Source organism: Panthera tigris, chromosome B3 (genome assembly GCF_018350195.1).
Source record: "Panthera tigris isolate Pti1 chromosome B3, P.tigris_Pti1_mat1.1, whole genome shotgun sequence".
Lineage (NCBI taxonomy): Eukaryota > Metazoa > Chordata > Mammalia > Carnivora > Felidae > Panthera > Panthera tigris.
Window position 1 is genome coordinate 38,111,368 of NC_056665.1, and position 17,543 is coordinate 38,128,910.

Sequence of the window (17,543 nt, forward strand, 5' to 3'; positions counted from 1 at the left end):
CTGTTATTATATGTCACACTTGTTGATTTCTGTAAGTGTCTTAGTGTGAACTTTTCTTTGGATACTAACTTGGAACGAATCGAATGTTTACACTGTAGTAATATAATTGCTGTAGTCAAACCAAGATTTCTCAAATGTATGTTGACTGACATGGAACTTTCATTGAGACTCAGGATGTTTGCCTTCTTAACTGTCGGGCTGGAAAACTCCCAGTTGTTTTGTTTTATTACCAATGCAACACATGCTCTTGGCAGGAAATGTATGTGGTTTATGGTATTTCATTGTATGAATGTGTCCTAATTTATCCATTTCCCTTTTGGACGCGTAGGCCATGTGCATTTTTTGCTTCTAGAAATAGTGAAGCTGTGCATAACCTTACACATCCATCACCTTTGTACGTAACTCTGATTTTAGACTCAGTATGCATTTCTAGAAGTCGAAGTCCTGGGTCAGGGTATTCAAGGGTCTTGATATATGTTGCTGGAAGGCTGGAGGGCAAGGATAGCATTTTAGGTCTTGATCAGTTCAGCATATTGACTGACACATGAAACAAGCTGAAATGTAGCTGTTGCCTAAAATGTGTTGCACGCTTCTCTCCACAGGTGGCCAAGGCCTTCTGGATGGCAATTGGGGGAGACAGAGATGAAATTGAAGGCCTTTCATCGGATGAAGAACACTAAATTATTTGTGCTAGGGTTTGACTGCCTGAGATCCTTCCCTGCTCCACCCAGTTCTCTTCTGCCGAACTTCCCATCATCGTGGTGGCCACCTGATTTAGTTCTAGGGTCCCCTGAATTTTAGTTCTTACTAGGGGATAGTAGGGGTTTCCTCTCTCAGTATATCTTAAGGGAGTGAGGAGTATCATGACAGCAAGGAGGGAGTTTTTTTCAAATACACTTTTTCTAGGAACGGGAGCGAAACGAGGCTCAGGGGCCGGTGTGATTTGCCCCGGTTGAAGAAGGAGGCCACCGCGCCATTCCCAGTCCACCTTTTATGTGGTGTCCTCTGTGGCCACACTCGATTACTACAGGTCAGGAGCTGGTGCCACTTTTCCTCAAGCTTCTGGATTTTCTGCTTTCGGGGAGCTTCCTGCTCCAAGCTTTGTTGCTTTTGATGGGAGGCGAGGAAGCTGCCACAGGCTTGATTTGTGCCATAGTGTAGGTGGAGCCAGAGTCCGTGGCCCTCAGGTTAGTCTCTAGCTGAAAAATGCTTCTGGGCACTTCATTGGAAATACAGTGTCTCAGCTCATGCTAGAAACAATGGAAAAAACCAGGGTGAATTCTTAGATTATACTAGATGAGGCAAAACAATCTCATCTACCAAGTTGTTGTGGGGGGGAGGCGGGCGGGGTGGGGGGTGGTGAGACTGAGAAAGAAAGTTAAGGAATTCCCTATCTGGGCCATCGAAACAGTATGTGAATGCATACGGAGGCCTTCACATTAGTATAACCATGAAGAAACTCTTCTTCCTTAGAGCGCTTGAGATGTCAGAGCTGTGCCGTCACACTTTATACCCTCAAAACGAGGTGGCTCCCCCTCTTCTTCTCTGCGAGCCAAACAGGTCGCTGCCCAAAGAGTAACAGTGAGGATGGGCAAGACGGGAAGGGATGTGAAAGGTCAGGCAACGAATACCCGAGTACCTTGTGTTACTTCCTGGGCTGAGGGGGTCAACCCTAGGGGAGTTGCTCACCAAAGGGAACCAACCTCTCCAAGGAAGAGCGGGAAGTACAGCAAATATTCCCATTTCTGTTTTTGTAGACACTTTGTAAATGCATGCCACTAACCTTCACCGCGGCGGTGACCGCCACGGTTCTAGACTGGCGCGTGGCTGGCCGCTGCCGACACAGAGGCCGAGAACTGCTTCTGGCCTAGTGTGGACTGTGAACTCCTTAGGTCACCAGCAGAAACAAGTTTCAGACCCCTCCGTGCACCGCCTTGGAAGCGCTGCAGGAGGAGTGGCAGAAGGAGTGAAATGCTCCAGGTTCTGGGCCAGGGCAGCCACAGAGGGGAAGGTTTCAGTGACAGGAGCGGTCAAGGAAGAGCCATCACGGGCACCACTGGCAGTTTTCTTGCTTGGTGACTTTTTTTTTTTTTTTTTTTTTTTTTTTTAAACTATTCTGAAGGTCTCTGAGACTCTAATTGATCACCATTCCGTCAATGTTTCTTTGATGTGACTGCATTAGCTACTAAGAATGTAAGGGAAGTTGGCTCTGGGGCTGCAAAATGAAAGGCAGAATGGTTTTCTTAAAACGTGAAGGGTTCCAGAAAATACAGCAGGTCACGTGGTTAGGGAAGACAGACTAGAAAAAGCCGTGAATGTGATCTTGTGGATTAAACAAAGCCAGGTGATTAAAATATCATTTATTTATAAAGTCTGCCAATGTGTATTATGATTTTGTTGTTTTTTAGTAGGCCATATGTTGGGGGAAGCCTTACTTCAGATTGGGCATAAATAGTGAATAAGTGGAGAGTCTGCCAAACTCCTAATACGTGGAATCTACCTCGTGTATGTATAATATCAACTCACCTTTTCAAGACCTCAGCTTTCTGGGGCTGTTGGCCCCTTCCAGGGCACACGGGGATAAAAGTATCCAGCGGTTTCTAAAGGCTCACGTTAAGAGTGATCACGAACTGGGGCACCTGGATGGCTTAGTTGGTTAAACGTCCGACTTTGGCTCAGGTCATGATCTTGCAGTTTGTGGATTCGAGCCCCGCGTCGGGCTCTGTGCTGACAGTTCAGAGCCTGGAGCCTGCTTTGGATTCTGTGTCTCCCTCTCTCTGCCCCTCCCCTGCTCACATTCTCTCTCCCTCAAAAGTAAGCATTTAAAAAAAAAAAAAAAAAGTGATCATAAGCTAATAGTGCAGTGAAAGTTGCAGTCAACCTGACATGAGCTGCGAACGTGCCAACGCCAGTTACTATGGACTGTCTGTCCGGGAATTAAAGTGAGAGACTCGGCTTTTTTTTTTTTTACCTCCAACATTTCTCTATTTGTGTAACACAGAGTTGGGCCCATAGTAGGCCTTTAATTTTGGTTTGGATTCGCGTTTGCTAGTTTGCTGAATATGATCACAACATTTGAAGGTCCATGAGGGTTGGAAGGTAGGGAGAGACAGAAGTAAACTTTTTTTTCCCCCCTGCAAAAATCGTGTGTTATGTAATAATTTTAGAGCGATGAAGACATAGATATTTTTATAATTTTAAAATATGTTATCCTGCCAGAGTATGAGAAGATTGACAGAACCAGTTTGCTCTCTCTCTATTTATAGAACTTGGCCACATCTAATTCAGAGAAGCTAGAGATTCAGGGACGCTAGACTTGGACGGCTGAGTAATATGGGATGTGGTTCAAGGACCATCGAGCATGTCAGGCCGTTAACTGCAAACTCCTCGTAACGCGTGAAAGGTGATCTATGGCTAACTTCCTGCTCCCGCGGCGGAGAGGTGGCAGTGAACATCTTCGCTGTGGCTGACCGGATTCCCTTACCTTAGGCCAGTTTCTTAACAATGGCCATCGAGAGAGCACGTGGAGTGCCCCTTGCTCTGCGCCGGCCTGCCATGGAGGAGCAGCCTTAAAAGAATCACTGTCTAAGGGTAACATGAGAGCTCCAAGAGCTATTCTGAGCGCCTGCTGATGCAAAGCTAAATTTAGCAAACATGTGTCTAGCGTGGTCAGAGGTTCTGATTCATTGAACGTCCTGATTGACGGAGACAGAGTTGCAGAGAATTCTGTAACGAGTGCAAGTCGTCCTTCACCCCCACCCCAGATTTTAAAGCAGTCAGGCAATTTAGGTATGGCATTCTGTCATTAAAGACCACATCTTACCGGAGGACTCTAGGCAGAGAAACTGAAAAGTCTGGTCAAGCGTACCACCTTCCTGCAGGACCGGTTAGAAAACACCCAGACGGTCAACTCTCCCAGAATCGGTAGGCCTCGTAAAAGCAGCAGGCTGAGCGTGCAGAGCAAAGTTCACGTTTTGATTTAGATTCCACTCAGGGTTTAGGGTAGCGATCCATCTTTGCATCTCTGGCATTGAAGCTGTTGCAGAGAAGGTCGTAGAAATGCTCAGTTTCTTATCTTTGGCACCACCTATGTCATAAACATCACGAGTCTTGCTCTTAGTGTAGATGTCTTTATTCTGAGTTTGTGTGTTTGTAGCACTAAAGCCAAGTGCTTCTAGAATAGGAAGGGTCTTGCTCTGTTCTGAGGTGTTTCTCTGACGTGCATGCAGAGCGAGTAATTAACAAGAGGGAATGGCAACAAACGTGGGCCTTTTGTTGGAACACTCCTGAGCCCCGTTCCAGCTTTTAATGATTTGTGGTTCTACCCTGTTTCCTGTTGGAAAAGTATGGATTCAGAACCTGGAGCCAGTGACCATTACTGCATCTTTGGAACACAGGTCTGGGAGGAAAAAGATATTTTCCTCCAAAACCCTTTTATATCTGTGTCTATCTGTTGATGGGTTCAAACCCTCTCTCCCCACAAGCACAAATCTGGGAGGCAGTGACAGGTCACATAAAGCTTTTCGTCTTTGCCTCTCCCTTTTCTCTGATCAACCAGATGGCTTTAGTGCTACAAAAATGTGGACTGAGGCCTGGGGTAGGAACTTTGTAGAAACAGTTCAGTTTGGGAGAGAGAACCTTCTCTTCATCTGAAGCCCAAGGACACGGTCTGTGCCAATCCAGCCGCTCTGGGGAACTCTCAGGATGTCGCCAGTGGTGAAGTTAGAAGGCTTCAGAGTCAGAGTTGAGGAAGAGCAGCCGTCACCTGTTCCTTTACCCAGGTAAGCGCTGAAGCAGGATTCAGGGTCCGGCCCTGATGGCGCATCTTCTCGGTACCAGGCTCTGCAGGCGTGGCAGAGGCCGCAGACTTGGGTAAGGGTGTGGGTTCTCTCTGGGAGCTCATCATCCAGCCCAGGTGATGGGGGCGGGGTGGGGACCGGGGGGCAAGCGCATCGAGGCCAGGAAAGCTAGAGTGCCGGGCAGCATGTGAAGCGTCGGGACCGGCCTCCACTGCTGTGGGAAGGCGAGCGCAGCGTGGGCTGGGGAGAGCCTATGGTACGTCTCAGAGCAGTCTTTCTCGGACGTGAGCCCACAGCGAGTCCCCCGCAGGGCGCCGGCCCAGAGTTTCGGTTCAGCAGGTCCCCAGCGGGGCCTGGGGGAAGGCGTTTCGACTGTCCCGTGCGGTACTGATGCTGCCGGCCAGGCCCACACTTGGGAGACCCACGGACTGGAGGAAGGGGTGCTCAGACGGAGCTAGGGGCTAGGGTGGAACTGGAGCCAAAGCGTGAGGGGAGGCGGCAGATTCTTAGTGGGAGCTGCAGCACGAACCAGAGGTACGGGGAGAGAAAGCAAGGGGTTACGTCGGGAAAACCCACACGGTCCAGTGAGAGGAACGGGGCGCACAAGGATGGAGTGAATTTGGAGAAGACCTTGAAATACTACTTGGTGGGACCAGTGCCTACTTGGGAGGTAATCAAGGAGCCCAAGGGGTTTAGCACGGAAAAGACAGGTAACCACAACTGCATTCCTGGGAAAGGGCAGCAGTCTTGGCCAAAACGAATCGAGTCGCGCTACCTGCCTGGAGGGCTGTGTTGCGAAGGATTCCGAGGCCGAGAGTGGACCCAGCATGGTGTTTAGTGGTTTTTGCTGTGGATGGAGAAATAGAAGGGTGGTAATTCTGCCGTCTACCCTCCATCTCCGGACGAGGGGGGCACAGGTCAGGAGGATATTAGAAGAGCTATGAGAAAAGGCAATTACGAACTGCATTTTGGTGGCATTCCTTCAACCATATGTAAGGACTTAGGGCACGGTGGAAGTAGATGGAAAGGATTGCCGAGGTAGAATCTGCTAGCTGTGGGCACTAATTGATTTATTCAGCAAAAATCGGTGGCCCAACGAAGCCAGGGATACAAGAATAAGATGTAAATGCTGCCCTCAAGGAACTCAGAGCCTCGAGGGGAGGACAAACACAATTACCACTCAGTTGGGAAGTCTGGCGATAGATTTGCGAATGGCTTCCCGGAGGAGGGGTCTGACCTGAGTCTCAGCATTCGTGAAAGTTCTCGAGGAGACCTGCAGGTGTGTTAGGCACAGGGGCAGGGAGCGCAGACTTGAGAAGAGGGCTTGTCATCATGGAGAGGAGTGTGCTGTGTAAGGAACACCACCTGTTTGTCCCTGGGCTGCCGGCTGTACCAGCGAGCCGTGACAGCTAGGTAGGGGTCGAGTGACAAGAGTCCGGTGGCCCGTGATAAAGGCTTTGGAGTTTACGCGGTGGACTGGAGGGCTCAAGTCACGTGGGTCACAGGGCCGCTCGTGGAAGATGCGTTTCCGGGAAAGCAGGCAAGAGGCCAGGAGCCGTTGGGAAGCTAGTGCTGCTCTCCGGGTGCTAAGGACCTCACGTACTGGGCACGGCCAAACAGGGCTGCTAGGGCGTGCGGGGTGTTGGTGACTTCTGGGGCTGGAGGCCAGAGGGGAGGGAGGCCGTGTAATGAGGGCGGTGAGAATTCCATGTTTCCAGTTGCGAGGGTGAGGTACTTGCGGCACCCCCGAGCACCGGTAGCCAGCAGGCCGTTGGACGCAAGTCCGAAGCCTGGGATTGACGTCTGGGCTAGAAATACTGATTTGGGAGTCATTAGCGTTAATGTGGCTTGCAATCATGTGGGGAGATGAGGTCACTCAGGAAGGAATGTCGAGAGTGCATCCAGTGGTCTGGGAACACCAACCCGGAAGAAGTAGGCGCAGGCCCAAGAAAAAGAGGACACGGTGTGAGGGCCGAGGAGAGCCAGGACGTCCGGGCAGTAGGGCCTTTACAAAAGGGAGGCTTGGTCAGCAGGGGGTGGAGAGCACAGGGGAGAGCTGCATCAAGCCGTTCAGGACTCGGGAGGATGGGGGAGAGGGACCCGGGAGAGGCTGCTGCTAAAAACTGGGGGTGTGCGGAGGGCGCCGGAAGAGGATTTGGGTTGGGGCCGTTGTTCGGAGCCCACTTGCGAGGCAGCTGGAATTTAAAGTTGTGGGTCTGAAGGAACAGTTTGGGTTAGAGGTGGGATTGGAGTCATCTGCCGAGAAAGAGAGGCTAAAACCACGGGGAAGACAGGGGCAGGAGGGCAGAACTAGTAATTTTGAAGGTAGGAGTTGATGTGGTTCGTGGAGGGGCCGCACCTGTGAAACTGGCCTGTCTCCTGGTAGGGGAGGTGTTTGGGGAGTTCCTTAGAAGATGCTGTAGAAGCGGCCGGCTAAAGGATTACTCGAGCCCCATGCCATCGCCTCCCCGCCCAAACTGTTCATTTTAATCCTATTTCTTAATCCACGTCATTCGGGGCCCGTGTTAAGAGTCAACCGAGTCTTTCCGTCCGTCCTTGGGAGTTTCGAATTTAAAATGCATTTGCGCAGGCGCTGACCGAGTCCTCAGAGCTGGAAGGGGTGAAAACCTTTATGAACCTAAAACTACCTCCATGCCTGGGGGAGGATTCATCTGGTGGCATCTAGGCCTTCCAAGTACAGAGGAAATGAGGGCCAGGTACCAACGCAGCGATCGGACCGTATGTTCCTTAGGTGTGGGAAGCGAGGGAGAGGCCCCGGCTGGGCCAACCCCGGGGCTCCTGCTGGCCCTGCACGTACGTCACCCTCGGTGAGTGGAGGAGGGCCACCAGGGAGCACGAGAGGCTTTGGCAGAAAGAAGGGGGGCTGGAGCCATTGTTGACGTTGGAGGGCTCGCTTTCAAATCTTTTCCCCACCCTGCAAGAATGAGACAGAGCTCCTGGCATGGGAGCTTTTCGATGAAAAGTTTATTAGAAGGGTACTTACAGGGGAAAGAGAGGACACAGATCTTTAACAAGAGGGGTACAATGCTTAAACAGGTGCTCTGCTCTTAAGATACAAAAGTTAGAAAAATCTAAAACACTATAAATACATACATGCTTTTTACAAAGGTATTAAAAGGTCAGGCTGGCTGAGAAGTGAAGGTAATCACAGCCTCCCCGCTCTGTGCCCCCACCCTGATACACCCCACCAGAGTCCAGGACCACCTCGACACAGCAGCAGGGAGGGGGCTCTGGCTCTAACCCTCTGCGTCAAGTTCACACCACCCCAAAGGGCCTGGAGGGGACCCAGGGATCAGGATCGCTGCCTTGCCTGTGGCCTGCCCGGGGTTGGGGGGAGACGGTCGGTTCGGGAGGCTGAGCCGCTGGGCCCCCGACTCTTCCCAGCCACAGTCAGTCCTTGGGAGGAGAGACCTTTCCAACTTATTTCAAAAAATTAAATAGTTCTCAGTCTTGAATGGTTTTAAGAAATTATTACATAAATATAAAAACACCAGAATGCTAGAGTGTACATTATACTTCAGCATAACAAAAAGTTACAGAATCACTGAGAGCATTGCTCAATCCAGTTTACACAATAGGCGAGTTTACGTGATAGCTGTGTTTCTGAAAAGTCCTTTCCCCACTGACTGCCACCCCTCCACCAGAGATGCCTCCTTGTCATGTGGGAACCATATCCTCTTGTGTCTTTTTTGCTTTTGCTTTCCCACCCTCTTGAGAAGTAGCTGATATTCCTCAAAAGGATGATCTAGAAGGGAACATTCATGACACAAAAAGAAAAATGGTACGCCGCAGCTGTGTTGAGTGAGGTTTTCTTCTAGTAAAGCGAGGACAGACACAGATTTGGGGGAAAACTCCCCACTCTGCCACTTAAAGTCCCAGAGAGTCCAGAACTCAACTCATGCCCGCTCTTGGTACCAGTAACCCCCTTGGAAACAGTCCCCTGATTCCTTTTCCTCCCTCTCCTTTTAAGGACTTCAGAGAGTGGCCTGAGGCAAGACCTGGCCCTACGGAGACCTTCCCGGAGCGTCAGAAAGGGCAGCTTGGGGCTAAGGATGAAACCCTATCTGCCTTCTGCCCAGACTACGTACATGCATGCACATACTACCTAAAGAAACCCTTTTCCTGCGCTCTGAGTAAAAGCACTTAGCCCTGGAATATGTCCAAGCACTAGGAAGCCAAAGGAAGATGGAGAAAAAAAACTAAGCACAAGGTAACGTGCTACAGCTCATTCCAATACGTTAATGATTTAAAAAAAATTATCACCACGGTCAAAAAAAAAAAAAAAAAAAAAGACAACATCAGGATGACGGGAAAGTCTGCCAGCAGCCTTGCCCTCGTGTGTGCTTCCTAAGAGTCAAAGTCCCCGCTCCTGACTCTAGGCTCGTCTCAAAATGTCAGATCGTCTACAGCCTGCCAGGAAAGTGGCCAACTGAGATGATGTTCCAGCACAGGCCTGTAACCCGAACCTGCTGGGGCAGCTACCTACTGTTTGCTTGTGCTGGAAGGACCAAAGTTACTAAATAAAGTTAGGAACCGGGGTGGGGGAGGAAAGGGAAGAGAACAGACGTTGGCTCAGGGGGTCTGGGGTGCAGCCGAGGATCTCCACCCCGGTGCTGGTGGCTTGGGTTAGCGGCAGCACGAGCCACAAGGTGAAGACAACTTGGAGGGGAGCCCAGACACCTACGCTTAAACCTGCCCTCCACCCCCACTAGACTGCCCTGTTTTCTCTTGCCCCCCTTCAACTGTCCTTTAAAAAGATTTTAACATGTAAATGCCATTCAGACAATGGGTTTTTCAAATTCAGAAAACAAGCTTTATGACTTAAAGGAAGGACGCTAATATTACACAAGCCCAAAGCACCTAGGCAGCCTCTGTGACAGGAAGGGTCTTCACCTCTGGGTAGGACTGAAGTTCGTCCAGAGGGGGACTTACCTACATTTTCCTCTCACATCCTCCTCCAAGGAGCAGTCTATAAAGAAGAGGGGCCGAGTGAGCTTTTGGAGAAACACAAAACTAAAACTTCATGCCTCCTAAAAGTAGCCTTCAGCTCTGAACATCATGGGTTGTAAGACCCCATCCATGCATAGCCACTGGGTCGCCGAGGTTGTGCTGTACCTGAAGCTAGTTCCCGAGTAACTGGAGGACAGCTGTGTGCCATAGGAAGTCCTCAGAGGGTCATGGAGCAGGTGGAGAACTCAGGCCCTCGGGAACCGCCGCCCTGGCTCTTAGGAAGGCCACGATTGCACCAGCAGAGGCCAAAATGGGATATTCCACACCACGAGTCTCAGACCTGACCCGGAGCATGAATGCACATCCAGGAGGTTCAGAGCTTCCTGGAAGAAGCAGTCCACAGATCATTGCACAGCAGGCCAACTTCCGACCTGCAGTATTTGACCCTCTCAGGTCGACAGGGGTTTTGTGTGGTCTCTGGGTTCTGTGTCAACAAGCCCCGGGAAAAGCCAAGCGTAGGTCTGGCAAGGTGCTCCTCCCATCTCTTCCTGTGTCCTCAGGGAGCTTGGACAGCAGCTCTCCTACCTGGAAACCATAAGGCTAGAGCTGCAGAGGCATTAGGATCCTGCCGGGGAGGCACCAGGAAGCCCCCAACATCTCCGTAAGGCATCAGAAATGTCATCACATTTGAGGTTTTTACCTGCCAGAAGTATACACTTTCTCCCCTTCACCTGGAAGAAGACAGGACTTCCATAGGAAATCCCTTCACTTTTCCTGGTAGAAATCCATGCAAAAATACGGGATAAGTCATTTCATACAAAAACAGCAACAAGGAATAAAGTACCAATTGCACGTGGCAATTCTGTCTGCTGGATTCTGCAAAAGGCCAGTAAAAAAGGAGAGTTTTTTTTTTTTCCAGTTGCAATAATTTATAACCATTTTCTCACTAATTGCCACTGGGAACAGTACTTATTATACAATATAGCTGCTATAGTCGTCACTGATGATCCTCTACTGTGAGCTAGATAATCTTACATCCCAGGGGGAGGATGGCAGGCCTCGGTGCACCAAGCCTGCAGTTTTCAAAGGTGTAAAACAAAAAGAAGAAAAAAGAAAAAACAATTTTAATAGCCCTTTTCATTTGCCTGTGTTGGCCTGAGATTTTTCCCTTCTGGTGAATTTGCTTCTGTTAATTTCAGTTTCCAAAAGTGCTGCTGGCAGGTGTCTTCTCAACAAAACCTGGAACAGCTTCACCTTGAGAGAGAGGTCGCTGGGCCCCACGCTGGTTTCCCAGTCAGTGTGCCAACCAGGATTTTTTCTTTTTAATATAAAATAAACATTTAAACGAGCATACGAATAAAGCTCATTTAATTAGCGCAACTGACTACGTAAACCGAGATAGCCGGATGCATAAGGATAGCAAGCGAGCTCTTACAGATGACTGGAGACCCACGCTCAAACACTGCGATGCGACCGCTGCCTCCTGCTTTGTGTGAGCACTTTGTGTAATTCACATCTCTGAGATCAACGCGAGAAGATGTTCTATACATTGCAGAAGCCCCGGCAGATCTCCCACCCGTTCAAAGTGAGAAAGGGCAAATTTGAGAGAGGAGGTGTCTCACCAGCTTTCCCCACTGTGCCTGTGTGCATGCTCTGAACACACCGGCTCACACGTATCCGTCCGCTCGGAGAGGAGAGGAGACAGACGAGCCCCCTCCCCGCCACAAGTCAGTCCAGCTCCCGGGGTGCGGGGTCTGCCGGAGTGCTGGAGCTCAGGAAGGCTCAGTTGAAGCCTTTGTTAAAAGTGCCAGAGGGCCAGGCATGAGGTTTGCTCGTGGCCCTGCAGGCTCTACTCTACCTAGAACACCCAAGGTGAGTTTCCCACTCCAGTCCGGAAACGAGGGCCATTTCCCGTTGGACAGTGACATCCTAGATTGCGGTCATTGAAACAGAAGGAGGCTGGGAGGAGGGGGCAGGTGGTGAAATACTACCTGTTTGCTCAAGCCACCAGAGCAGAAGCCATTTCTTGCCCTCCAAACTGGGGCCAAAGGGCAAATGTGTTCAGCAGACACAGCTGTTCCTAAGATCCATCTCTGGGTTTGCTTTTGTGTTTTGGAAAACAGGCTGGTGCCGCCTTGATTGAGGGAGAAAAACTTCTTCATTGACAATAGTGAGTTGAGTTCCAATTTTCTCCACGTCCTACACGGCCTTCTTCCCCCAAGCCCGTCCCTTCCCACCCTCCCCCTTCACACCCAATGTCTCTAAGACACACTGGAACAGCGGATGCTTGGGGAGCCCATCTGGGTGAGGACCTTGTCAAGCCACTGCAACGGCCCATTCAGGTGCAGCTCAATCCAGCAGGGGGTGCTGGTCACTGTCTGTCTCCTGCAAGACACAGAGAAAGGGGTGGGGTGGGAGATGTCAAAATTGTCCGGAAAGACACACATACAAGTCAAAACACCTCTGCCTGCTTTCATGAGAGTCTTCCTCCCAAAGCCAGAGACCTATCCAAGGCACCTTGCTAGCCCCTGCCCTAGAGGAGATCCCACTAACTGTTATTGGAGACGGCCAAGCCATACTCCTCCAGCCAGGAAGAGCCTTGAGTAAATCAGGTTCTCTTGCTGGGAAAGGAGGTAGCCCTTCAAGGGTTAAACGTGTAAGGCAAATTTTAGGGTATCGCACTTGCCCACCTCTGCCTGTGTCAGCCCCCCGGCCGCCCGGTGAAGAACTTCCAGCCTGAGCAAAGGTCTCCCTCGGTCCCATCTGTCCCGAACGGGCACCCCTGGGCCCCAGCAGGCCATGATGACGCGTGTCTGTCTGATCGAGGGGTGTTTTTCGCAAGGCGCCGACAGAGTCCACAGGCCATCAGTTCCCAATGTGCTGATATAATTCCCATCTATGGACTTATTTTGGAAAATCTTACGAGCAGAGCGAGCCATGGAACAATTACTGGAAAAAACCAAGGCACACCACACGTTTCGTTTCCCCAAAGCACTTTGTCTAAATTCAGGCTGGTTGATGACGCAGCCCGCAGGCGAGCTCCCAACAGCCTCCAGTGAGCAAAGGCTATCTTGCTGAGGCCGGAGGTGCGGGTGCCAGCTGGAGGTGAGAGGCCTGGGCCCTGGGCCCTGGGCCCTCCCTCCTTTTGGTCATCTTACAGGATGGATGAAATCTTACTCTTTGGCCCGAGAGGCAGGAGGAGGGCAAGACCGTTCTGGGAAGGGGCCGCACCCGCCTGTTAGGCTGCTCCTCAGGGCTGCCAGGTGGCAGTGACGCGGAGGGCCGTACAGGACCGGGTGTGCTGGCAGTACGTCTCGCCTGGTGACACAGTGTCCCCCGGGAACGGCTTCCTCCACCACCAAGGGGCCTCTTCCCCGCACTCGGGGCAGGGGAGCCATAGTGCCGTGCTAGGCAGACAGCTGCTAGCCTAAGGCCACCACCCTCCTTGCCTGGCCAACGCTTCACCTGAGTAGAGGTGGAGAGATGGGCCTGTGGATGCTGAGGTGCCTCTCTGACCTACGGTGCCTGAGCGTGGTCCTTTGGACGCACGTGTGGGTGTAGGAGGGAGTGAAAGCACCTCCTGTGGGCTCTCTCCCACTGGCAGCCGTCTAAGTATCTCCCTCCCCCACTCAAAAAATATTCCTTTTATAACCCTTCATCCTTGTTCCGTAAATGGTTTCAGCCAGGGCTAAAAGGTGGGCTAAAATCTCTCTTCGGGCTGGGTCTTCGGGCCTTGGCTAGTCTCCTTAGGCTGTCATAACTGGGCCGTAAGTTCTGCTGAGAGGCCCGACCACTTGGGTTGCTCAATTGGTCACTCATCCTGGGTTTCACAGAGACCCCACGGACCAAGGTGCTGTGCTCCCTTGCACTATGGGGCAGACACAGGCAACAGCAGCTAAAATACGGTAAATGGAAGAAGATTTTACGGACCGCCATCCTCTAACGAGGATCTGACTTTCCATAAGTCATGCTCATCTGGATTTCATTATAAACGGTGGCACAGAGCCAATATTGAAATGGGTTTGGCCAGGGTGCACAATGACTACAAAACAAAATGGATTCCAAACATCTGGAAAAATGAAGAGAAGGGGGGAGTCACTTGCAAGGCACTGGCCCCAGCTGACTTGTGGGCACCTCTGCGTCTGCCGGGGAAGCCGGGGGCTGGGCAGGGGCAGCGCAGGGCAGGAGGGGCACACAGCCCCGGCACACACCTCCCGTCTAGGCGGAGCAAGAAAAGGGATAGGATTCTCTAAACCCAAGCCAGGATGGTGTGACAGATTCAATAGAGCAGATCAGGTAGAACCGACCAGTGCCATGTTTAAAGCAATATCTGAAATTCTGAAAGAAAAAAAAAAATCATTTCTTTTCTGAACAAGTAAACTAACTATGTTCCTTTCTGACTTCCCACATCTCTTCTCCTATCTGCTTCTCAAATTTTAATACCCTAGATCATCAGGGTCCCTCGAGTCAAAGACGGAGCCCCAGAGGAGGGAAGGAGGGGAGGACGACTTAACTCCCTGGAAAGGGTGGTCCTAAAACCGTCTGCCCCAAACGCACAATGAGGAAGAAGCCACGAGGCCCGGCTCTGGGCTCCGCCTTTCCACTAACAATGTGACCTCAGGCAAGTCACTTTCCCTGCCTAGGCCTTCGTCCCCTCATCCGTGCGCCGGGGGTGATGCCAGCATCCCCACCCAGGGTTGTGGCGAGGAGGAAACAGAACGTGTAGTCGCAGCACCGGGCGAACAGTGCCCAGCTCCTCCTCATCCTTGGTCTCTGGGGCGAGGGCTGGCCTAGCTCTGCCGTCTGAGTCTCCCGCAGCCGGGTCCCTGTGATGCGTGCCCCCGACCTGACCTGTACTCTGCTCCCCAGCCTTTGACGAAGCTCATGCGGATGGTGCACATCCGGGTCAGCTGGTAGACCGCCTCGAAGCCCTGGTTGACAGACTGAGCCAGGAGGGCGGCAAACTCCTGGTTGTTGAAGATCTTCAGGTTGCATCCTGCCGAGAGAGGGAAAACAGTGCTCGTGGGGACGGAGCACATCCGTGTCCCGTGCCCCCCACACCTGGCTAAAGCCACCCCCCGGGTCATCCAGACGGAGGAACTCACACGGCCGAAGTGTGACAGGGCAGCCATTCCATGCGCCAGCCGCACACTCCACACCGTGCTAGGGATAGGCCGACTTGGTCCGTGGCCTTGAAGCCATCCCCACCTCAGTGGGGAGGTGCAGCTGACCCGTGGGGGTGGGTGAAACCCTGGCCTGTAGGCTCCAGCTCCGAGAGCCACGGAACACTGAGGAAGACCGTAAAGCGGGCCACCAAGAACAAGAGAGATGGCCTAGTAGAGGTGGGCCTCGCCCTGGGCAAAAGGGCCAAGGCAGGAAGCCAGGGACCAGAGACACAAGGGACCCAAGCCAGAATATCCATGGCTGCGTGGGGCACCGCTGAGCACCCGGGGAAGGGGAGGCCGTGACAGGAGTGTAGGCCAGATGAAAGGCCACCAACAGAGGGGCCCAGGTTCCACCCAGGCTTCCCTAGTGAGTCCACCTGGGGCCAGGAAGGAACAAGAGATTGGGCCGCATTTTGGCCTTGGGGCACATGGCTGGGTCAGAGTGACATCTGCAGCGAAGTGAGGATGTGTGTCTAACCCTCCAGGCAGTAAAACCAGAGACAGGCACAAATGAAGTTTATGATAAATCTCCGGAGGTCCTACCACCTGAGTGCTTGGAACGTGTCAGAAAAATAAAGACAACAGCAACATGCTAGAAAAGCCCAAAAGGTGAGCTAAGGTGACATTTATCAGCAGGGCAACACTGGGCACCTAATTTTGCTGTATGACTTGGGGCTGATCACTTTCTTGTCATAAGCCCGTGTCTCTGAGAGGCTGGCCACGGAGGTCCTCCATGAGCCAACAACATTTTTTCTCCAAGGAGATGTGTGGGGACACAGGGCAGAAAGTGGGTTTTGGCTGCCAGCTGAGCCAAGAAGCAGAGGAGCACCAGGCTCGGGAGTCACACAGTTCTAGCCTCATCCTGGCTCAGCCACTTACTAGCTGTGCCTTTGGTCAGGTGGCTTGACCTCTCTGAACTTGTCTCCTAAGGAGCCAGAATGATTAGAAAGGACTAAGAGCAAAGATATAAATGTATTCTGGGAACACAACCACACAATGCCCTGGAAATGTAGAGTACTGTTATTTCAGACCTGCATTCTTTTTTTTTTTTAGGTTTGTTTTGAGCAAAGTGGGGTAGGGGCAAAGAAAGAGGGAGACAGAGGATCTGAAGCAGGCTCTGCCCTGTCAGCACAGAGCCTGGCATGGGGCTCGAAGCCATGAAACTGTGAGATCGCGGCCTGAGCCGAAATCAAGAGTCAGACACTTAACCGACTGAGCCACCCAGTCCTCTGGTGCCCCAGACCTCCTGGCATTCTTAAGCGGACATTGCCCAAAACCCATCGCTCTGCTATCATCTGCTGCCTTGCAGACAGGAAGACATATGCCACATATGTGCCATACACAGGACTAGCCAGTCACAGTCTGCCTTCTGCCAGCAGCAAGCCCAGGGACTGCGTGCCTGTGAGCAGGGCCCTCTGGCCGGGACGCTCAGCCTCGGTTTCCTAACTCAAGAAGCCCTGATGGGTCGATCTTCCTCGGGTGTTGCAGCACAGCCACGGCCCCTCACAAGCCATCCCCTGGGGTGCCGCCTTTCTTGGAGCATAGGTGGGAGTCGTCAACACCGCCCCCCCCCCGCCCTGTCAGCGGGGTTTTCAGTCCCACTCAGAAAACCCTCAAGCATTCCAGAGAATAAAAGTAAAACTTTGTCATGACCGCCTTCTGTGGTCTGGTCCCATCATACTTTCTAAACATTTCCTGTCTCTTATGTGGCCTCTCCTCCAGCCAGGGTACCATCCATATGTGCCTTACTCTCCGTTGCCTCTGGGCTTTTGTTCCCTCTGCCTGGAATGCCCTCACGGTCCCCACCACCCCTTTGTCTACTCAGCCTTCAACGCCTGAATGCCTTCTCCATGAAGCTCTCCCCAGTCCATCTCAGCAGTTAAATGAGTTTCTGCCGTGGGGCGCCTGGGTGGGTCAGTCGGTTCAGCGTCTGACATAGGCTCAGGTCATGATCTCACAGTCCGTGGGTCCGTGCCTGGCACTGTGCTGACAGAGCCTGGAGCCTGCTTCAGATTCTGTGTCTCCCTCTCTCTCTGTCCCTCCCCTGCTCCCATTCTGTCTCTCTCTCTCTCTCAAAAATAAACATTAAAAAAAAAATTTAAATGAGTCCCCCCTCCCCCCACCCCGCCAACCCCCCGGATCCAGGAGCACCTTATCTGAGCTGCTGCTTTGGTGCTTAGCACCCTTCCTTGTATTAAACTCATTTGTGTCTTTGTCTTACATACTCAGCTGGTCTTTTAAGGTCTGTGGGGACAGCAGCAGGGCCTCCTGCACCCCTCCGTCTCCCCCAAGCACCTGGCACCGTGCCCACATGCTGTGTGAGTTTGTGCAATGAAAGAAGAAAGCATAATGCCCGAGCATCTGTGCGCACGAGGCAACAAGCAGGTACCCACAGATCAGAGGCAGATCCGTCAGATGCTGCGTCTGCTCCTTGGAGGGTCAAGGAGAGCACAGCAAGATCGGAAGCCACAGAGAACACCCCAGCGAGGCACCTCCGGGCTGGCAACGCAAAAAGCGAGGAGGAGACAAGGTAAGAAAGCAGAAACCTCTCCCAGGCACGCACCGGGGCTAGAGAGATGCATCGGGGCAGGGCAGGGGTGAGAGCTCT

At 52.0% G+C, this 17,543-nt stretch overlaps 2 protein-coding genes and 1 long non-coding RNA gene across 7 annotated transcripts in view; 2 read left to right on the plus strand and 1 right to left on the minus strand.

Moving 5' to 3' along the window:
- Window positions 1–2,376, plus strand: part of AAGAB (alpha and gamma adaptin binding protein) — a 54,505-nt gene extending 52,129 nt beyond the window's left edge. Inside the window, exon 10 of the mRNA XM_007084537.3 lies at window positions 603–2,376. Within this exon, the coding sequence (XP_007084599.2) occupies window positions 603–680 (78 nt within the window). The 3' untranslated portion in view covers window positions 681–2,376. The remainder of the gene's footprint in view (window positions 1–602) is intronic.
- Window positions 2,377–7,762: 5,386 nt separating this feature from the next.
- The window catches only part of SMAD3 (SMAD family member 3), a 119,759-nt gene continuing 109,978 nt past the window's right edge, over window positions 7,763–17,543 (minus strand). For 4 of the 5 annotated variants that reach the window (XM_042988577.1, XM_042988579.1, XM_042988578.1 and 1 more), the window contains exons 8-9: window positions 14,622–14,766; window positions 7,763–12,155 (exon numbers count right to left, since the gene is read on the minus strand). In XM_042988577.1, the coding sequence (XP_042844511.1) occupies window positions 12,032–12,155; window positions 14,622–14,766 (269 nt within the window). In that variant the 3' untranslated portion in view covers window positions 7,763–12,031. The remainder of the gene's footprint in view (window positions 12,156–14,621; window positions 14,767–17,543) is intronic. The other variant, XR_006218557.1, reaches the window with a different exon arrangement.
- Window positions 14,635–17,539, plus strand: LOC122239443. Its single transcript, XR_006218558.1, has 3 exons — window positions 14,635–15,112; window positions 15,421–15,544; window positions 17,165–17,539. It is a non-coding gene; the product is annotated as an uncharacterized LOC122239443 (long non-coding RNA).